Below are 23,663 nucleotides of genomic sequence, written 5' to 3'. Positions count from 1 at the left end.
ACCAACAATACAATAAATATTTCTACTGCCTACATCCTACTTTAGGAATCATATACACATAGGCATAGCTTGACTGCTATATTTGGAGGGGGGATGGTGCTGGCAGAGGGGGCGGGGGAGACAGGCCAGCTTAGTGGAGGAGCCGCAACTGCTGCTGCTGCAGAGACATAAGCCCAGGAGCTGTGCCACTCTGGCACAGGCTGCCACAGCTGCTGCAGCTGGACTTGATGGTGTCACTTTTCAGGTACCTCTTGGTGCTGCTGCCTTCCTGCTTGGACTATTGCTGCTGCCAAGGGGATGCTGCATGCCAGGCTCCTGCTTCCCTGTACCACACAGACACGCACGGCAGCACAGGCTGCACCGGGACCACCAATCCAGCCAGCACCCCGGACTACTGGACAGGGAGTAGGAAGAAGTTGGGCGTGTGGGGGGGCTGCTGCAGCACCGAGCCTCACTCCCCTGATCATGGCGTTCCCCCAACCATAGCACCCCCATAAGGTTGGCCCTGTTTGTGGGGGCAATGTCTCCCGCCCAAAAAACCCTACACTCATGCAGGGTTAAGACTGCCTGAACATTTATTTTTCCTGCCTTTGGCCTGCCTAACTGTGTAAGCTTAACAATGTGTCAGTGTTGTTTTTATACACATATACAGAGTACACAAACTGTATGCGGTTTTTTTCTTGTCTACTGAGAAGTTTCTAATTTCTGTGCTATAAAACATACATACACAGGGGGAGAAAGACATTGTTTAGCTAGATAAAGCTATAGTTAGGATTGTACATGCAGTATTTCATTAAGAGATCAATAACTAGGACTTTAAGAGTGCATTGATATAGGGCCTTAATAGATTTTCTTCCCTGGCCTCCCATGAAAAACAACACCATTATTTGTGGCCGGCTGTATATTTGTACATTCTACGTCCCAGACTGAAGAGATTTAATTCAGATGATCAATATTTTAATATGATAAAATAAAATGATGCCAAATATTTTAAAAAAGATATTAAAATGAAAAATGAAATTAATATTTTAACTCAATTAGATGATGAAGTTTAAATATGCCATAGTGTGAAAAGGATACACTAATGAAATGTCTAGTGTCTACTGAGTTTCTGCTCCTGGTATTAAGATAATGATAAGAATAATATTAATTTTTGATAGCACTTAATCTGTGGATCTCCTTGCACTTTACCAAAGGTGGTAGGTAGCATTATTTTCATTTTAAAAGTGTGGAAATTAAGGCAAAAATAGGTGAAATCACTTGCCCTCATTCACCAAGCAGCCCAATGGCAGAGCTGAGAGTAGAGCTCAGGTCATCTGAGTCACAAGCCAGCACCCTATCCAATGAGGTGCACTGCCTCCCATCATACAAATCTCTCACAATTGTATTTCTTGTCCCACTCGGTGAAGAAAATGGGAATATCAATAGTTGATTGTGATAGGTAAAGCTGTGCAGTGCTATATTCTTAGGAATTAGGAAGGGGAGGGACAGATCAGGTTTTCATAGACACCACAATATTATAGGAGGTGCAGTTAGACTATTTGAGCACATATAATACAAGGAATGAAAAAATAAGATGCCATTGCACTCATTTTCCCCCCTTGTACATTGTAAATAAAAATCATTTTAAAAGGTTCTTGGAGTCCACGTGTTCCTTCAAGAGCAGATACCACTAGTTAAAGTATCTGCTTCATTGGTTCCAATTAGTTTATTTAATTGACACAATTCCCCAAGACATAACATTTGTGTAGACTTACTGAAGATTTTCATTCTTGTCTAATAAAACTAATATTATCCTTGGGAACTTTTAGACTCTCACTCCATGCAGTAAAGGAGCCATCACAATCAGTGGTTACAGTGGCTTTAGTTCTAACATCAGCTTCAGTTGAAAATTCAAAAATGATCAAAAAGAACAAATCCATGTTTGATAAGTACGCACCAGGCTGAAGTTATTAAGTTGAGCTTTACAAGGAGTTGGGGGTTCTCCCCATATTTGGCTTTTCTAAATATCCCTAGACATAAGGGAGAAACCTGCCTTTTACATTGAAGTGTTATTGTGACAAGTTCATTTTTTGGGTCAGTCACCTCTTTTTGGCACCTTGTGTGAGGCCAGAGAGGTCCAGCACATGGCCATCATTTGGGACATGTGTTTGTAGACAAATGCTCTGCTTGCACAACATTGTTTCTTTGTGAAACAGGCCTGCTTCAGTGCCTGTTTTGATGGCAGTTAAAAAAACGAAATCCAATAATAAAATGTAAGTGACCAGAATGTAAATGTAAAACTATTAAAATCATAAATGAACATTTGTTGCTTTAACAAATGCTGCTCACACTATGAACTGTCAGCCCAAACATCTTCAACATATCACTTTTTAGAAAAAATAGAAATCCTTTGTTTGTCTTAGTCATTTGTAATGGGCCTGTCACTGTACTATATATACTTCCTGTCATAAACAGATAGCTAAGGGTTAAGGTTTCTTTCACCTGTAAAGGGTTAACAAAGGGATCCAAACACCTGACCAGAGGACCAATCAGGAAACAAGATTTTTAAAAGCTCAGGGAGGGAATGCTTGGGTGTGTGTTCCCTTGTACTGTGTCTTTTGTCTGTCTCTCGTGCTATGAGAGGGATCTTTCTATCTTCAAGCTTCTAATCTTCAGTTTCCAGCTGTGAGTACAAAGGAGAAAAACAATAGGTTTTTATGTTTTTTTTTTTTGTATTTACATGTGTGTAGTTGCTGGAATGTTTAAATTGTATTTCTTTTTGAATAAGGCTGTTTATTCATATTTTTCTCTTTTAAGCAATTGACCTGTATACTCGTTATCTTAATACAGAGAGCATTTTATGTCTTTTCTTTCTTTTATATAAAGCTTTTCTTTTAAAACCTGTTGGATTTTCTTTTTCTAAGTGAGGTTCTAGGGGATAGAAATCCCTGTGCCAGGATTACTGGTCTCTCTCAGGGAAAGACTGGGAGGGGGAAAAGAAGGAGGAGGAAGGTAAATTGCCCTCTCGTGTTTTGTAATTCAAGGAGTTTAAGTACAGTAATCTTCCAGGATAACCCATGGAGGGGAAGCCTGAGGAGAAGTAAAGAAGACAAGGGGAGGGGGTTATTCCCCTTTGTGGTAAGACTCAGGGCATCTGAGCCTTGGATCCCCCAGGAAGGTTGGGGAGACCAGAGTGAGCCAACACTGCAAATTTTTGGCTGGTGGCAGCGCTATCAGATCCAAGCTGGTAATTAAGCTTGGAGGTTTCATGCAGGCACCCACATTTTGGACTCTAAGGTTCAAAATTAGGAATTATGCTTATGACACTTCCAGTGAAAGCATCCAAGTTCTTTGAAGACTTAACACCAATATACAACAACATCTAAGACATTTTTCTTTAAAAGACACACCAACAAACAACATTTGTTGGTGTTTACAAACCAACTCCAATAAGGAATGAATATGATTTCAGATGGTAGTATCTGTTTGTGGCATGTACTGTTGACACTATGGAGAAGGCCACACTGGAAGTGCAGAGATTGAAAGGATGTGATCTGACCTCTCTTTCCTGCTATGTAATGCTCCATCTGTTTTCCTAGTTACCTCAATCCCTTTGCCAATTGTATAGTAAACTGCTGTGGAATATCCCAAATCTCACTAAATGCTTCTCCAACACTCTGACCAAGTGACTCAATACAACTGCCTTCCAGCTTCAGATATTCTACACTCTTTGACAAGGAGTCCAATAGCCTTCTCAGATTAGCTTCTCCCAATGGGCAGGCTTAATCCACTTGCAAACTATGTAGTATTCTGAGGGCTAATGTTGACAGTGCCTTTTAAATGGTTTGGTTCTCTATTGAGGTACAAAGAAGAGACACCTGCTCTGATTTATACTGAAGCATGGGATGGGGAAGACAAATGAGCCATACTTCTATTGGTTTAGGGAATCACTGTCTTATAACATATGGAGATATATCTATCTCATAGAACTGAAAGAGACCCTGAAAGGTCATGGAGTCCAACCTCCTGCCTTCACTAGCAGGACCAAGTACTGATTTTGCCCTAGATCCCTAAGTGGCCCCCTCAAGGACTGAACTCACACCCGTGAGTTTAGCAGGTCAGTGCTGAAACCACTGAGCTATCCTTCCCCCTTAAAGTGGTAAGAGTCTCAGAAGCATCTTACATTATATTATAAATTGTATTTCATTCAGTGGACATCTTTCCTTCTACTTTACAGCACATCTCCCTGAAGAGAAAGAAGGGTGTAAGTTTTAAATATATGTATATTTCTTTTTTTGTTCAAGTGAAATATAAATTCTTAATCAATATAAGACTTTCTAGGCCTTAAATTAGGGAGTAATCAATGCCCAGTTGCATGTGTGGCTGTATAATGCAATACAAGGTAATGATCACCGCAGAATTTACGCCTTATTGTGCATTTCTGCTTAATCTAACAGCACAAATTCAGCTTCCCATCAGAGTTTTAATAAGCGCTTGACAATAGGAGCTTCATTCCAGAGTCTTCCCCCTGCAAAATAAACCCGATCAAAAACTTCACTGTGACAGCAGATGGTGATAGTGCAGATGTACTGTCGGACCTGAAGTTTCATTAACTGTTATGAGATGCAGAGTGGCAATTCTGAGGAGCCACAGTTATGGTGTATTGAAAAATATTTAGCTCAATAGACCTGCAAAGTCAAAAAATCTCAAATGAGGCAGAACATAAACACTGTTTCCCATGTACTGCTAGAATCATATTGAGGGTATTTTATTTGAGTAACATCTCACTTTTTAGCAGAACATCCTGTTCCATCATTTCACTTTTTAAAGTATTATAAAAGTGATATCTTTTGGGAGGTTATAATCCCACAATTGAAACATTTGTATGTTTCAGCAGAGATATCTATCACTCAGACAGATGTTAACCTATCAACCTGCCCACATAATGACAGTCACCTTTATGACTGGAGTAAAGGTGACTTTATTTCTCCCTGAAGCTGGCATTTTTGATGGCTAATGAAAAGGCTAATGACATGGCAATATAGCAGAAAGAATGGTAAGGCTCCAGCAGTTTTTGGATGGTGGGCTGAATTTTCACCAACTACAGAAATTTGCCTCTTAACACAGAAAGAAACATTATGTATTGTGTAAGCACAATGTGCAAATATTGGACAGTATATTCCAGTGCTATTTTCATCAATATAAAAAACTCTAACACATAGAATAATTACTTAAAGAGCAGTTATCTGATTTACTTATAAAGGTTAATCTTGGCTATTTCCTCTAAACAGAGTATCAATTATATCACTCAATAGCAGCTTCTCATGTATAGATCGTTTCCTTTTTAAATGAGTCAGCTCATCGCTAATACCATATAATTGCAATTTGTGCTTTGCCTCTATAGCACAGAAGGGTGATGATCATAATGTACTGGTGAAAGTGCAATTTAATGTAGAAGTAAATCAATAACATAGAAAATTACTCAGCTGATTACAACATACTCCCTGATATTGAATTTACTCCCAAGGTTACTGCCAGATTTAGTAAAGTGTGTGGGGGGGGGGAGGAAGAGACACACAAGTCTCAGGGTGTGTAAACGAATTCCACAGCTAAGTATAACCAAATATTGTACAAACCTAACCAAATATTAAAACTACTTCTCAGTGTGGGAAACCCAAGGAGTCACCATCTTGCACAGCACAGCCTCTGACTGCACTCTCCTGAGCACAGACTGCCGAGGCTGCTCCCTTTGCACACCTCAAGGGTTGCACTGCACTACCAACGAGGTTGGACATACTGGGGTGAGGAAATGTGCCCCATTTTAGTATGGTACCTCCTGTGCAATCCCATGTGCTCCACAGAGCACAAGGAGGGATGCTTTCCTGCTCTAAGCAAATGGGAAATTCTGCACCTGAGACAAAATTTTTCCCCAGTCTTCCCTTGGAGCTGCACAGTTCTCTACCATCCACAGCACTGGGCTGTCCTTTAAAGATGCAAGCATTTTCTTCTTACTTGTGCTTGAGTTTCTTGATCCTTGAGGAGTCATAGATTTTTTTTTTGTAATTAAGAGAAAATAAGATTAAAAACTGAGATCATAAAAAGAATTGAAGCAATGCAGATTAGTTCAGGTATTTCTTTGCAAACTGTCTAGTAGGTAGACATAAAATAGATTTAAGACTTGATTTTACATATGTAGCACCTCTCACACTCAAAGTGATCCTCCAAAGTACTTTGCAATAATGTAATAACTGTGCTCAGAAAGCTACTGGAATGTTCCCTTAGCTCTTCCAAAAATATGATCCTCAAAAAAAGAAGGGAATACTGATGAGGTTACTATCTTCAAAAAGTGTGATGAATCCTTGAATTACCAACTGGAGAGTATTTACAAATGGGCAAAAGAAGGGACACCTGTTTCATGATGAACTTGGTACTGCCTGTGTTTTAGCATCATGTAAGTAATCCAGAGACATTTTAACACATAAGATATAAAAAATGTAGTATACATATAAAATTGGGAGAAGAAACTGCTTGATTTTAATCCAATATGGGCCCAAACTAACTTTGAATCCAACACTTTATAATTTTCAAGGATGATTATATTCAGAACTGTGAATGCAAGCCCTTTCTCACTGGTATTAGAATGGATCTAGGATGGATCAAAAACTAGAAAAATTTGGATGCCACTGAAATTTCATGAGAACAGAGGATTTTGAAAGTTTCAGTCTTTAAGAGGTGCCAGGCCTCTGAAATTTGGGTCAAAAATTTCACTTGGCAGCACTGAATATGTTACCATTGAATCCAAATTCAGCCTCAAGCTATGATTCAGCCTTAAATCTACACCCTAACTCCATTATAAAACTAATTCTCATTTGAACAATATTTCAGCACTATGTTAACCCTGCAATCATGATGCACGTTCCATGTGGATCACAAATGAAAACTGAGAGTCCCAATAGCTGGTGAGGGAACAGATCCAGAATTAGCAGTCAGGTCTCCAGCAGCTTGGAGGCAGTTGAATTTGGCTCCCCTTGCCAGGAAGGGTTGCAAAAGTTGGTAGAAAGGCCTGGTTTAGGAATTCTCTGGCAAGCTGTGAGGTAGATTTCAGACTGAGATCTGTCCATTGGCAAGCAGTTATGGATTGATTAGGATGAACAACATAAAGGAGGGTTGGGGTACTCATGAAGGAGTAGTGTATGAGATCAGGACCTGCAAATGGATATACACTACATGTCCTTTTACTGAGGAAAAAAATGTACATTAGTCTGCAGTGTTGTAAGGGTCAACAAAGAAGCCAGTGTTACTTTTTTGAACTCCCTCTAGCCTAATGATCTGTCTCTCTCAGGAGCTGACATTTTCAGTGCTTCATACAAGAGCTGAAAAACTGCGATGAGCTCCAAGAAAAGGTGACATCTGTGTTTCCTGTTCCACCTTGGCAGATCAAACATAGAAGCCCTTGGCTATCACCTTGAGATAGGCTAACCTTACTGCCTGTCTGATAATGGGCCTGATTGTCTTTCCACTGAAGTCACGGGATTTCTGCTCAATATGTATGAAACTGTAATTTAAATCTAGGTTTTTCTTCAATTACTTGTATTTATTTTATTAGATAGTATTAGATATGGAGAACGGATAGGATTCAGAGAAAATAAAAATATCATTCAGTTTTAAGATTTTGCTTATTTTACAGAGGTATTTTCTTTACAGCCATCACTTCACTACTGTTATATTCTCCTTCCTCAGCCTCCCCTAGCTTTATTCTCCCCATTTCCCAGAACCTTCCTGATACCCAGTCACTTAAGGACACATCCTATTTCTTTGACTCTTTTCCATCATAGAATCGTAGAAGTGTAGGACTGAAAGGAACCTCAGTAGGACTTCAGTAGACAGGACTAAATAATAATTAAACCATTCCTGAGAGGTGTTTGTCTAACCTGTTCTTCAAAACCTTCAATGATGGAGATTTCACAATGTCCGTCATCATTTTGTTCCAGTGCCTAATTACCCTGACAGTTAGTAAGTTTTTTAACCTGAGCAGAACACAGAGAATGAAAAAGAGAGACACAGACAGAGTGAAGGACCTGCTGAAAACATAATGTCTGACCTTAGAAGCTGAGGTTTTGGAGTCAGAGGTGCAAGCTGAAAAGAGTGTTCCTGGTGCTGCAATAAAATAAAGTTCTTTGCTATTTGAGTCCTTCTGTGGACTTTACACTTTCTTTGTAAATAAACAGAACTGCATCAAAGAATTGCACCAATTTTTCTGCCTAACTGGAACAACCTAAGAGACCCAACATTTTCGGCTAGCTGTTCAGCTCAAAAAGGGCTAACGCTATTTTAGCTAGTGCTTTTATAAAATGATACTTCAGTATACATATATTTAATCACTTTCAATGACAATGAACAATTTTCTCCCTCCTCCACTCACTAGTTTTTACAAAGTAAAGTCTCAGTCTCTTTAAATGAGATTCAGTCTATATTAAAGTTCACATTTCTGTACATATTTTTGCACCATGAAAAAACAAACACCTAATATATTTGTAAATTTCACTGCCAAGGGAAAATTCTGTATGAAGCTTCTATACACCCAGATAAACATAGATGAAAAAGTCAACTAATTTATGTGCACCTGAAGCATTAATAATGTCTCAAATTAATAAAGTCAGATATTTTAATAGCTGAAATTTTAGCAAAGGAGAATATTTATTAGAAAGCAAATGCCTACTTATGCAAAAACAGTAATATCTTTTTGAATCTCGCTCAAACAATCTTTATATAGTCAGCAAAATATTTTGAATTTTACAACTCATTTTGATAGCCAAATACTCATACAAGCCATTCCTTATTTGTAATGGTAAAATATAATATTCTCCATAACTTGTTTATCAGCAGATTTATTTGTAATAAAAGTTAGATGAAGATGTTTAAATAAGAATAGCTGGTCATTATGGGCTCAGGGCTATAGACAAGCATAGACGTAATTTTACTCACCTGAGTAGACTTATTTGCTTCATTGGGACTTCACGCATGTAAAGCTGTTCACATGTATTAGAGTAAAAAGGTTTGAGCCCTATCCTAGTTTCTTTTGTTGTTTACTACATAGCACCTTACATGTTCATGGGTTTTTAATTCGACATATAAAATATGGAAGCTATTTCCCTGAAATTGTTTGCACACTAAATAAATAAAAATATACAAAGTTTGAGCTAATCACTATAGCTAAAATATGATATTGTTAAGAAAATCCCCCAAACTAATTTCCCAGTCAGATCAATTTCAGAGTTCAAGGTTTCTTATTACATGGGCACATTAATAATGTACTTTCATAAAGCAAAGCAGTTAGTTCCTGAATCCCCAGAGTTATTCAACTTCAGATAGACAATAACTCATTTTACTAAAATAAATTTGGAAATGAAAATGATACACAAGACCATACTTTAATAAGCAGATAAATAATGCACTGTTAATGGAACAACAAAATGGCTTAATCCTTCTCTGAAGTTCATGTTGATGCTAGCTATATATTAGAAGTCAGAAATTACCCCTAAATTTGTGTGTGACTGGAATCTTTTCCTCAAACAGATAGACAGTATTCAGTTAAGACCACACAATACTTATCTTCAGTAACAAACAAACAAACAAACAAACACTTTTGTTCAAATCAAGCCAGGAAGGACATCTGATTTTGAAATCACTGATCTCTCAAATTCCTGCATCCTCATAGTTCAGTAAATTATTTCCTTTTTATATATGAAATTCTCTAATTTGTCTACCTCCTTTCATACCTCCTTGATATTTTGGCTGTTTGCCTGAAATTTTCTATGGTAAGTCCTGAGGGAAGAATGAATTAATTGCAGACTCGTTTACAAATAGCATGACCAACAAACTACTCAAGTCAAGAAAGTTATTTTTGCTTTTTAAGCCAATGAAACTCTAATAAAGAGGAACCAAATGCCATTCTAAATACTGGTACCTGGAGGTCCAGAATAGCAGAAAGGATTGCACAGTTATGCACTAGCCTGCTGAGCCATTATATCTATTATTTGTATTTGTATTATTTTTTGTTGATTGGTAATTAATGTTGAGCAATGAATTCATAAAAAAAAAATCCAGATCATTTAAACCTTAACTTGCTAGTTATCTTTTGTTTACTAAGCAATTTTGTCTTTCCTTATTTTCAGATCAGTCAGCAGCAATCTTTATGCTACAGAATACTAAGTGATTTTACAGTAACTGTTCTTGAATAAGTTCAAGGTGAATTGACATCTTCAGTGAAAACAGAAGTCTTATAGATACTTGTGGCACAACTGCATTCTCTACTTCTGTGAATGACTAATAATCTTTTCGGAAGAGTGAGAGGGAGGGAAAATTCCTTTAAAATCCAAGCCAGCTTTAATAATGAAAGTGTCACCAAAGAGGAGAATTCCTCAGAATGTCTTCATTCTCAAGACACAATAATCCTACCCCTCTTTTCATTATAAAAGTAGAAACAAACAGAGATGCATTTAGGTAACAATGGGCAAAATCCTACTTTTCTTGAACACCACAACACCCCTTTATTTCAATTATCTAGTGCAGGGGTCGGCAACCGTTCAGAAGTAGTGTGCCGAGTCTTCATTTATTCACTCTAATTCAAGGTTTCGCATGCCAGTAATACATTTTAACGTTATTAGAAGGTATCTTTCTAGAAGTCTAGAATACATAACTAAACTCTTGTGGTATGTAAAGTAAATAAGGTTTTTAAAACGTTAAAGAAGCTTCATTTAAAATTAAATTAAAATGCAGAGTCCCCCGGACAGGTGTCCAGGACCCCAGCATTGTGAGTGCCGCTGAAAATCAGCTCGCGTGCCGCCTTCACATGTGCCATAGGTTGCCTACTCCTGGTCTAGTGTAAAGGAAGCCAATTAAGATCTAGCTTCTCTATCTTATCTGGAAAAATACAAAAATACAAACAGAGCAACAAAACAACTCCAACACAGGTGCTATAAGAATTATAAAATTTCCAAATATTTCTTTTTCTTACCTGCTGGTTTACGGGAAAATTCCTGTTGATTTTTTTTATCTATAAAAATTAATAAAAAATTGATTAATAAATATACTAAATAAATGCAACAATGAAAGGCATTGTGGATGACATGTGAAACACTTGTGAGATGTTGTCCTCCAAATTACACTGGTGTAAATCAGGAATAACTCCACTGAAGCTAATGGACTGATACCAGTGTCTAACTGTTAATGAAAGAAGAATTCCTTACCCCAGTATATTGGACTGATTGAAACAATTGTCCAAGCTTACAGAAATTACGGTACATGCAACTTTCTTTCTGAACATTACAGAATCAATGGAAAACACTGCCATTAATCTCTATTTTTAGAAATTCATAAACTTTAATTTTAAGTGTAACCTTCGGATAATATTTCTGAAGCATCAAAATAGCTGACATCATGAGAACAGCTCTCAGTCCTTGAAATCATTCAAGGTACATTGGTCTAATAAATAGCAAATACGTACCCTTCCTAAAAACACAAGTTAAAAAGTAGAGATGAGCCCACGCTAAGCCCATGGAATCATGGGAAGTTCAGATGTCAGGGCTAGTAATTACTTCTATTTGGGTAGCACCAAAAGCCCAAAGCACAACACTTCCAATTATGGGAGAATCTGAATATGCAACAGACTTAGCTGTTCCTGCTAAGAAGAGTAAATTCACCAGTGTGTGTGTGTATGTGTTCACGCACGCACATGCACACACACACACACTTTCAGAACAAGCTTAAAGGGAGCAAATGTTGTAACTCTACCATCTGCATTCCTAGATGAGACCTTAGATTTGATTGCAAGAGTTTATTTTTTTTTCTCCTAAACTATCTTACTGCCAATAGTTTCTGAGTCTCGGGGGAAATGAGAAAAACACTATTCAAACATTAGAGGATCAACCATATTGTCAACTAGTCATCAACGGTAAAGCCAGCCAGGTCCCCAAACCAGAACATAACATTTACACTACTCCAATGTAATGTGTGACATTTTATGGGAACATAAGATGACTCAGTAGAGAATGTGTTTCCTCCGAAGTTTATAATCTCATCTAAATAAACATCCACACATAAAGCAGAAAGAAGCACTTCAATGGGTAAACTTAAAATAGAAAAAATGTACTTTTCCACAGTATCAACCCCCTCACCGGGTCATCAAGCAGATATTAAACACTCTGCAAGTCTTGAACAGCCAGTTCCCACAGCGTTGTTATCAAAGCATATTTAACACTGTCAAAAATTTGCCAGCAGCTGCTGAATTTATTTTGGGTTTGGGTTCACCCTGACCCCAAAATGTCACGAGTCTCAAAGCAAAGTCTCCCCACAAAAGTCTTAGTATCCTCTGTCTTCTGGGTTCATCCATGTCCAGGGAAAGAGAGTTGGAAGAGGAATATTCCAGCTGTTCCAAGATACTCAGTACAATTATTGGACACTAACTATCCTAAGGCACTTTTCTCAAGAGCAAGTATATTAAATATAGGCTACATCTACACTTACTGCAGTAAGTAGAGTGCAGACACTAGATGCTCAGTTAGCATGGATATAAACAGGAGCGTAGATGGTGAGACATTCCTTAGATGAGTAGAAGAGAGTGCCCTACACACCTGAACTCACAGGGTATATACCCTACATGGCTCCTACCTGCCCAAGCAGTGCCTCCCACATCTGCACTGCTATTTTCAGCAGTGTGGTGTCCTGCTGCATACCTGATGCCAGTGACTTTCCATACCACAATGAAAGGTTCCAGTAGTGGGGAAAGTTTCTGGCAGAGGGGAGGCAGTGGAGGAAAGTTGTAGCAGGGGGAAGCAGTGACAAAAGGTGCAAAGAGCAGCCAGAGCATTTTCCCACTGCATCCCCCCTACCACAGCCGTTCACTGTGACGTGTAACTACACGTATAGTGCCTGCACTCTACATGCCACTGTAAGAGTAGCCATAGCCATAGCCATATAATAGATGATGTACAAAGATTTTGAGCCTTATGGGTTTTGTTCCTAAATTCAACATCTATAGAATAATCCCTCAATAACTGTACCCATCACTACGTAGGTACCATTAAAGTCTTGCCATAATTAGGGCCCTACCAAATTCACAGCCATGAAAAACACGCCACAGACTGTGAAATCTGGTCTCCCCCCATGAAATCTGATCTTTTGTGTGCTTTTATCCTAAACTATACAGATTTCACAAGGGAGATCAGTGTTTATCAAATGGGGGGTGCTGACCCAAAAGGGAGCTGCAGAGGGGTCACAAGATTATTTTAGGAGGGTTGCGGTATTGCCACCCTCACTTTGCTGCCTTCAGAGCTGGGCAATTGGAGAACGGCAGCCGTTAGCCAGGCATCCAGCTCTGAAGGCAATGTCCAACCAGCAGCAGCGCAGAAGTAAGAGTGGCAATGTCAGACCATGCCACCCTTACTTCTGCACTACTGGGTGGCTAGAGAGTCACAGCTGCTGACTGAGGGCCCACCTCTGCAGGCAGCAGCACAGAAGTAAGGATGGCAATACCATACCATGCACTTACTTCTGTGCTGCTGCTGGCAGTGGCTTTGTTTTTAGAGCTGGGCTCCCATCCAGCAGCTGCCACTCTCCTCTGAAGCAGCACCGGCACCAGCAGCAGCACAAAAGTAAGGGCAGCAGTACTGCAACTCCCTCTACAATAACGCCGCGACCTCTCCCACAACTCCTTTTTGGCTGCAGGCCTGTAAAATTGCTGTGTAAATGTTTGGGATCAGACTGGCGCCTGAGCTGTGGGACCCTGAGAGGCGGGTGGGTCCTAGAGCCCAGGCTCCAGGCCAAGCCCAAAAATCTACACAGCAATGTTAATCCCAAAGCCCAAGCCTCGCGAGCCCAAGTCAGCTAACCTGGGCCTGCCATGCCCATGCTTTTATTCTGGTGTAAGACGTACCCTCAGGTGCTTAAGGGCAGGATTTTTTAAAGGATTTAGGAATTGCTCAGCTGAGCTATGCCTAACCCCTAGATACCCTCTGCGTCAAGAAGTTTTCAGCCCCAAGTTCAGCTTCCCTATAGAGTATGTGAGGATAGTTAAGCACCTAAAAAAGGGATTTTAAGGAGCTGGTGAGCTGAGTTGGGAACTCTCTAAGCTAGCCAACTGTTGCTGATTCAGTGCATGGGGCTGACAGGACAGAGAGAGGTGCCTCCCTCTGCTCAGGATCCTCAGCCATGAACACCTTCTGGAACTTAGACACCTGAGGCAGGTCAGACACTTTAATTAGCCCATGTCATAGCAGCCAAAATTACATTTCTTTCTCTCTCACACTCATTCTATGTTTCCCTGTGCCCCTGGCTGTCTTGTGTGTGTGCTGTGCTGCCCCTCTCTATCAGTGGTCTGCATCTGACCTTCCTCATGCAAGAACTCACCCGAGGCATGGGACCAGGGGGGCCTGAGCCAAGTCCTTGAAAATATCTGTGGAGCCTACACGGTAGACTTAGTAGTCTATCTGCCTGCTAATGAGCCTAAACCACTTTAAAAAAAAATCTGAAACTTAGGCTCTTAAATCCTTGGCTTAGGCATTTTTTAAAATGTTTACAATTCGCCTGGAAGAAAATATAAAAAGGATAGACAACCTACCAAAAACTTTACACTAAATTGATCCTAACTCCTTGAGGAATGTAAAGAACACAGGAGTAAAGCAAACATGGCTGAGTAATTTGTTGATCTGGAGAGGTTTTCAGAGGCACAAAGGGAATTTAGGCATTTAACTTCCATTGAAAGTCAACAGGAAGTGGGTACCTAAATCCCCTCTTGTGACTTTGAAAATATTCCAGTTAAATAAGAAACAGTTTACTGCAAATGCTAACTATTTTAATTAAAGTTCCTGCACTGGTAAATGCACAGACAAGTTTAACTAGATTTTATTTTGTGAGTGTAACAAATATTTTCCAGTTAAAGAAGTTTTGCTGTAATTACCAAGTTCTACACTTTCCAGATACATTGCCTGAATTATTTTACTCTGGGTAGCAACAAATATCTTCCTTCCATTATACTTAATTGTTGATCTTCTTACTCTTCATAATTTGATACTCTCTAATAAATGCATTGTAATGTTGAAAATTATGGAGGATGCAAACAGTGCTTGTTTACTTTACAATAACTGGAGTTTTTTGAGATTTTTTTTGTCCACACTCATCTTCATGCACATGAACGCAGATGCTTGTAGCCACTTGTGTCTGTTGCGGCTGCATATGCACCCTGCATGCCCCCCATATCTCCTCTATGATGGCACAGCATCAGACATATCCAACAAAACATGCAGATTTGTCTTTGCCATCAATTAGCCTTCTGTAACCACTGCTTTCAATACATTGCTCATCTCTTGGAAACTGTTAATATGTTGCAGAAAAGTCCTACTTAGCCAGTAAAGGTTAGTAATTGGCTATTCAAATGTGCAAACTGCAGATGAATAAACTCCTCCCCCCCAGCACATTCATCGCCTTGGGCTCCTTATCTCTGGGTGTAGATCTAGGGGGCCTGGATAACTTAGATTTTTCATGAGAGGCTCTTATAATTGAAGACCCAGGCACTAGATATCTAAAATGACTACCTGCAATCAGACCTCTTAGTTGTGGTCAAAATAGTTAGGGGTCTTTGGCTGGCCCAAGAATGCCTCCATTACTGGGTCTGGCTAGACGACTTTGGGATACCAGGTGTAAAATGTCAAATAATTTATGAGACCTCTCCTGAATGACCTCCAGGAGATCTCCAGAAAGTCTGTTGTTCTTGTAAGGAGGTGCTGGAAGGCCCTGAAATAATTTATCATAGGTGTGTAAAATGTAATCATGGCCTTGCCATATAATCATCACCTGACATGAGGAATAGGCTGATCCTCATATTCCTCCACGAGGTCTTCCTCCTCGCTAAGAGGTTCTTGTTCATCAGGCTGAAGAAGCTCCTGAAGGGATGATAGTAACTCCCTAGTAGGAACTGTAGGAGGAGATGATATTATTCTGGATCTCAAAGTTGACAGATAGGGAGCAGATGGCATAGACTGAGTTTTCATAGAAACCATTAGGGCCAGGCCTGTGCACCATAGGGGAAGGGCATATGGTGTCACAAGGAAGGGAGCATGGGATCTGTGGAAATAGGGACTTTGTCCATAGGCACTCCCAGAAATCAGTCCGGGTGAGGGAGGGAGATCTCCTAAAAGAAGGGTGCCTACTACCATGCAGAGAAGAGAATGAAGATGAATAAAATCCTTCCAATGGGGAAGAGCCCTGATGTGTAGAAAGAGGAACAGCCTTAGATGTTATAGAACAAGAGGTAGGTACTGGTACGGTCAAAGTTGAGTGGAGAGACATTTTCATCTTTAGTACCTCGGGCTCCAGGAGAGCTCTAGCTGCAGTAGACAAAGGAGAGACGTCCAGCAATGGAGACTCAGGTTCAGAAGTGATCATTAGGTCTGCCGGAGATGGGTACGCATCCACAGCATGTGAGGGAGGTGGGACTGATGATGACAAAATACTGCAACCATGAGTCCCAGAAGTCTTGAGAGAAAGCAGTACCAGCAACTGAGATATATGGCACAGATGACAATGGTATTAAGGAAGCTATGATGATCACTGAAAGTACACAACATGCAACCAAAGCTGAGGAACACAATTCCCCACCCTAAGATGACTACAATATCAATATGGTTTTAAAGGAGCTGATTGAGGTAAGTCAGCAAGTTGAGACTCTGCCTTCTTCTTGGTTGGTACTAGAGATGGCAATCAGTACTGAGTCCCATCTAAAGATCTTTCAGGCTTTGGGCAGCAGGGCTGAGAGCTGTTTGTTAGTAGCAGGCAATCTTTTAGAGCCTGCCAAGGCTCTTATATTCTGGAATGATATCTCTTGTAGCCAGGGCACTTTTTGAAAATGGCTTTGAAGCAGGAAGTGGCTGCTCCTGAAGGGGCACCTCAGCTTCAGACACACGGCAGATTTTTTCAACCAAAAACAATTTTAGATGGACATCACAAGGCTTCTGTGTGCGATTCATAAAATAATTGCAAACGGCTCACTTGCTAGGGATCTGAGTCTCTTCCAAGCAGAACAAACTCTTTCTGTGCACATCGTTAGCAGGCATAGCAGTCCCCCAGGCAGCGCAGATCTCAAAGCCTGGAACTGGGTCTCTCATTCCTCAGTACCAAGGCGAGACAAAGAAAAAACCTCATTTGTTTGTTTTTTGCCACTGTGCTTAAATGAATTTATCCAAAGTTATAAAAACATTCCACTAACTCTAATAACCATCCTAACTAAACAAAGCTGTGGGGAATCAGAAGGATGCCTTAGGTTCTGATTTGCTCCCAGAGGCAGCAGGAATGAACTGAGTAGCAGTTGGGGCTGCTCTGTATTTTATACCCTGGTTGTAGGTGATGTGGGCTGTATAGAGTGTGTGAGCATCCCCAATAGACACTACTGGCTAAATGATTCTGGGCTCAGGACCATGAAACACACACCCCTACAGTGGGATCCATGCAGCCAAATGGTAGGAGGAGGCTCCTGAATCAGAACATCAGTGATGTTCCAATGACAAGACCACATTTGAAATTCAATTCAAATGTATTTATTGGTCTGCATGGCTGATTGGCCATATGTTAAAGGCCTTGTATCTTGACACGTGAACACCTTTGCTTAAATGAAAACTCTTGGCACAAGTTTAACTGTACCATCATTACTGCTCCATCACAATTAAGGCTAAGATGTTGTCACAGATATTTTTAGTAAAAGTCACGAACAGGTCATAGGCAATAAACAAAAATTCATGGAAGCCTGTGACCTGTCCCTGATTTTCACTAAAAATATCCCTGACCAAGTGGGGAGGCAGTTCAGCATCCACTGTTGTTGGGGCAGTGAGTGCAAGCTCTGGCGTCCCAACCATGCAGTAGTTGAACAGCTCTGGGGGGGGCTCCACTGCCCATGGAAGCAGGGAGCTCTGTGGTCCCCTGCCACCCATGGGGGCTGGGCTTCTGTGGGGTCCCCTTGCCTCCCATAGCATAGGGAAGGCTGGCAGCTCCAGCCCCGGCGCAGAAAATGTCAGGAAGGTCATGGAATTCATGGATTCTGTGACTTCCGTGACCTCTGTGACATAGTCATAGACTTAATCATAATAAACGTGTTTGTATTATAAGCACCACTTCATGTTGGGATGCTTGAGTTTCTATGCTTGACATAAATGGAAGTACCAGCAGTTACAACTGACAGAATCCACATTATTGAATGTACAAAGGAAGCACAGTATCAGAAAACTACCATGACTGTTTCTGGAAGTGACAAACACATTATGTTTGATTTACTGCTGAAGATATACCAGGAGGACTTGCAAACAAATGGGAAAAAAACAACTAGACTAACCTTGGAAAGAAGTACAGTTGGTGTCAAGACTATCTTGGACAGATTAAATGGAACAATTGTAGTTTATACCATATTTCTGGTAGCTTATGGTGCATAGTTACTAAAGATCTCAATCGTTTTGACTGGAAAGAAGCAGTCAAAGGCAACAAAGCAAAACATCACCTCACATGTGTGTATAATATATTCCTCGAGTATCCAAACTTGTAATTTAAAGCGGTTTTACTACACGCCTAAGAAAAACAGCATACAATGCAAATCTATGTACATGATTTGCAGATGAGCTACATTCCTTTTAGCTTTTGATGAAGAAAATTATATAGACTCTTGAGTCAAGATGCAATACATACAGTAACTTCCAACCCAACCAGCTTCACTTCATGTGTGAGGGCCTCTTATTTGAAATAGGATTCTGCTTTACATATGTTCAAATTATGTACACTAGACTGTCCTTATCCATGGATACTTTCAGGAACCTACACTCCAGCTGCAGCACCATTCTCTAGAGAAACTAGCTTCTGGAGGCAGTAAGAAGTCCCTTATATATACTTCGTTATTTTTTATTTGAATTCCAAAAGCTCAATATAGTTTCTAAAAATGTAAGGAAAAACTACCATCGAAATTTTGATCTTATTTTTCAATGGTATGATATTTCACCTAGTTGGTTGTTATACTCTTCTATTAATGGAATGGAAGTTCAGGACCAATGTTCAGTTTAAAACAACAGTTCTAAACTCTCATAGTAAGAACAAGATGCAGCTTGTCTAGAGGTTAGAGCAAAAGATTTGGCACTGGGAGTCTGTAAGTCTGTTCCCCAGTCTGCTGCTGATTTACTGTGTAACCTTAATCAAGTCATTTAATCACTTCGTCTCATTTCCCTCATTTGTAAAATGATGATAATAACTTATCCACCTTTGTAATGGCCCTGAAAGCTTCCAAGGATGAAAAGTGCTATGAAAATGCCAAATATTCTTCTTCTCATTTAATGATTATGTTAGGATTAAGAAATGTCACTGATCAAATTTGTTTAAGTAGTCTTTGGAGCTGGGGCCAATATTTTTTCAAAATGTAAATATATATGCCACATTTTTACAATTACTTTGTGCTACATATTACTATTTAATCTGTTATCGTACTTTTGCTTTTAATATAAACTGGCTTATACTGTAGCAACAGAGATATTTACACAGACACATATGAGAGCTGGAGGAGTGTGTCCTGAAAATTATTTTCTATATTATACATTTTCCTCATGAGTTTGTAGCTCCAGATTAAGACGGGTGGGGGGTCATGCTGCAAAAGTCACTTCTATATTTGAATGTCCCCCACATACAGGGTTGGTCTGATGCAGGGTTTTAGGGAGAGAAGGTGGCAATTTAAAATATCAGAGATTAGAATCTTATGGGTATCCTTCCTGCATTCTGTTTAGAATAATTGATGCTTTCATAACTGCATAGAATTAAATAAAAAACTAACAGTTGGCTCACGTTCTCTTGCTTATACCCACACACTTTATTTGCTTTCAGGGGCTTGCCTGCTATTATAGATTTCATAGTAAACTGAGTACACGCTTTGGCCAAATGTCTTTAGTAGACTGAGTAAAATGACCTTACTTCAAAATATTTTAAAAATGCAGTAGCAGACATTTAAGCATACAGGTATGGAGTAGGACATTGACCAGCTTTGTATTCAGTGTGTTCAGCTTTGCAAGTTCAGGAGTTTTCACTTTGGTAAATCAATGAAATTTGGCAGATTGGCATCGATGTTTTCTAAGACGGAAGGGCAGTAGAAGGAAATACAATAAAAAAGAGAAGTATTTTACTCAGTAATATAAAATATAGGCCAATGAAACACCACTTCCTGACTGAACTTGATACTGTGTAGGAATTGGGCTGTTGATTTTAAAAATATATGTAACACTTATGCACTGGTGCCTGTGTGTAAAAGAGATTCTGCTGCTAAACTCCAATACATTTGGCAAATGTCTCTACCTGACGCAACAAGGTTAAAAGAGTTTTTCTGTAGACATGAGTGGTAACATAAGAAATCCCATCTGGGCTTGCTGCATTTGGCATTTGAGTGAATCACAGCCATCTTTCATCTCCCTATCCAGCCATGAGAGTGTCATTTCAGAGGAGAATTCTTCCTAACAAGGAAATCTTTGCACTACCTTAATGACAAGAGACTGTGATTCCCCTTAGTTGGCTTGTTTTCTAAACAAAAAAAGAGTTACTAAGCTCTTAGCTTCAGATGTCTTGAATCTAGTTCCCTCCTTAAAGGTTAAGTGTCCTTTCTGGCAGCTGTACCTCTCCTCTCATCCAGCTAGCTTACCGGCTAGCGCCCTAGTGACAATGACAGAAGGGGCATACACATCCCACGATAAGCTTCCAATTTAGGATGGATAAAGAGAAGGTATTTCAGAAAAGGAGTCCAGAGTCAGATGCTGTACAAGATGATTGCCTATAGGGTTTTCAAAAAGTTGCAAACTTTTTTAAAAAAAAAAAATGAGGAAACTATCTTTCCATTCTCCTTTTTATTCAAATATGGCAAAATTCTTTGGCTCAAACTTCTCAGAGTTCACCTTCAGCCATCAGATTGAAATTTTTCAGCTCACTAGACAAATGTTGGAAAGTTAGAAGTGATTTAAAACAGAGCATTAGAATGAATGTGCTTATGCAGCCTTACCTATAGTGGTCTCTGCAACTCTACTCTCTGAGCCCTTCATTCTGCAAAGCATTTAAACAGGTGCTTAATATTAAAAATTCCCACTGACTTCAAGAGACTTATCCATGCCCTTAAGTACTTTGCCAGATAGTAACAGACATAAGTCAACAGTTAAAATTAAGCATCTGATTAAGTATTTTGTTGCACTGTATAATATATTTTACTTCTAAGAGTAACAAAGTCCTTTGCAAATGTGGAAATGCTAATCCGGAGAAATCGAATGAAACCTGTTGTTGTTGAAATTTGCCAATTCATTATAATTGAAATGTTTCAGAGATGGGTAGATTTTAAAGTTCTGATGAAAGTTTGTCTAATCCAGAGTGTCTACCTGCTCTCCCAGCTCCTCGACTGTCCAGGCTGATATGGAACAGAGAGCCCAGAAGCCTTGGGAGTCTACCCCGCCAATCTCACAGTTCCTTTGCAACCTGCATTCCTAGGGTTTCAAAGGTGCAAGGCACCTGGCTCCATGACGACCTGCCAGGTGGACTGCCCCAAAGAAAGGGCTCCATACCCTTTTGTATTTTGGAATTTGGTTTTCATTCTGAATCAGAATTAAACCAAATTTCATAATATTGAAATTCTCCATGAAATGGATCACCCTTCTATGCACAGATCTAGCGGTAAAGAGTGTTATACCCATGATGGAAACTAAAGCAACAAAGGTTATGTGACCTGTGCCAGGTCATACAGATTGTCAGTGGTAGAACAAAGAATGAAAACAAAATCTCAGCTCCAAGTCTCCTGCACTTACCACTAGACTACTTTGTCTCCTTATTTTCCTATCACAATTTGGAGCTGAACTTTTTAGCTCAGCAATAGATAATTTTTATATTTACAAATGTTATAACAATGACTTCCATATCAAGCATGCTCTTACAACTAATGACTAGGTCAACTCCTCTGGCCCTCATTAATGGCTAGGAAAAAATGATAAGGAGGTACTTATTGGTTAGTAGTGTGTTTTATTTTTATTGAATTCTTTTTATATGCTTTTACTTATTGTCTCTATTGGCATATTTAATTTTTTTCTTTGAAATAATTTTGTTGCATTCCATGTACATTTTAAGTGATATATGCAACTTCCACATTGTGAAGTAAATAATACTGCTCAATATAGAAATTGTCTGTTTACAGCAGGGATCATCAATTTTTCAGCAGTGGTGTGCCGAGTCTTCATTTATTCACTCTGATTTAAGGTTTCGTGTGCCAGTAATACATTAACATTTTTAGAAGGTCTCTTTCTATAAGTCTATAATATATAACTAAGTTATAGTTATATGTAAAGTAATAAGGTTTTTAAAATGTTTAAGAAGCTTCCTTTAAAATTATATTAAAATGTAGAGCCCTCCAGACCAGTGGCCAGGACCCAGGCAGTGTGAGTGCCACTGAAAATCAGCATGCGTGCCGCCTTCGGCATGCGTGCCATAGGTTGCCTACCCCTGGTTTACAGTATCTCCTATGAGAAATTTGAATATAGCTAGAAGAAATATTTGTCCTTTATTGTACTGCTGTACACTTCGCCTACCACTGCCAATTGTTTCCACAAATTGTAATGAAATATACCAATTAATAGAGGGCCAGATTCTGCCACTCTTACACACATTGTTCTGTGAGCAGTCCTACTGAAATCATGTTCCTTTTACCTATACTATCTTTACTGTACTGGTCAATTAAATGGCAGCTATTGTTCTTTAAAATATTAATCAGTGGAAGAAAGGGTAGCAGAATCTGACTATATATTACTTATTTACTTATATAATTACTTAGACAACTATATATTTTGAAGGAATGAATGTACAATGAATCCAGTGCTCCAGAGCAATATTTTACATAATGCTTTCTTTCTCATTGTACTAATGACATTTCAGTTGTTAAGAACAGAATACTACCTTATACTGAAAAAGAAAGCATATGGTACATGCATGCTGAGGAAATTACTACAATACAATACCTCTGAGACACATTATATAATGAAGTGTCAGTAAAGATATACTGAACCACAACAACGAAAGCAGTGTAAGAATAGAAGAATTATAAAATACCATGTGTGTCTAACATTGCAGGAAGAAAAATTATATGTTCTTTGAGAAATGGCACATAGGTAAATTATATCATAGTGCAAATTCTGATCTTGTGTGACAGAATGTTTTGAGTTTTTACCTATGCAGCCTTAATATTTTTAAAAAGGCGTTTTTTTGGTTGTTGTTTTTTGTAAATAGATTTGTGTTCTATTTCCCGAATACAGACACCTCTTGAGCAAACCAATTGAACACCTGAGTAATTCCATCCCTATTCAGCAAAACGTGCTCAGGTGCTTTACTGAATTGCGGCCATATGTGGGAGCTGATGGGAAGAAGAGAGCCCCGTGTCTATTCAGGGGTGGGAAAGAAAATAGTTAGAGTTCAATGAGGACCAGAAGTTTGTGTGTAAAGGCAGAGGAGGACGACACAGTGCCAGCACTTTTATTCTCCCAGTCTGAGTAATGACTTATCTAGCAGCAATTACATATTCCATGATGCAATTAGTAAAGGATTTTCCATTTGAGCTGTTAATAACTGCATGAACAAGTAATTAAATGCAGTCA

General features: G+C 39.3%; 1 protein-coding gene across 1 annotated transcript in view; it reads right to left on the bottom strand.

The window, feature by feature from the left end:
- SNTG1 (syntrophin gamma 1) overlaps positions 1-23,663 on the bottom strand; it is a 275,551-nt gene that overhangs the window by 106,034 nt on the left and 145,854 nt on the right. Inside the window, exon 11 of the mRNA XM_075063014.1 lies at positions 11,000-11,038. Within this exon, the coding sequence (XP_074919115.1) occupies positions 11,000-11,038 (39 nt within the window). The remainder of the gene's footprint in view (positions 1-10,999; positions 11,039-23,663) is intronic.

This window comes from Chelonoidis abingdonii, chromosome 2 (assembly GCF_003597395.2).
Source record: "Chelonoidis abingdonii isolate Lonesome George chromosome 2, CheloAbing_2.0, whole genome shotgun sequence".
Taxonomy (NCBI): domain Eukaryota; kingdom Metazoa; phylum Chordata; order Testudines; family Testudinidae; genus Chelonoidis; species Chelonoidis abingdonii.
The sequence above is the reverse complement of the archived record's forward strand: the minus strand, read 5'-3'. Positions and strand labels throughout refer to the sequence as shown.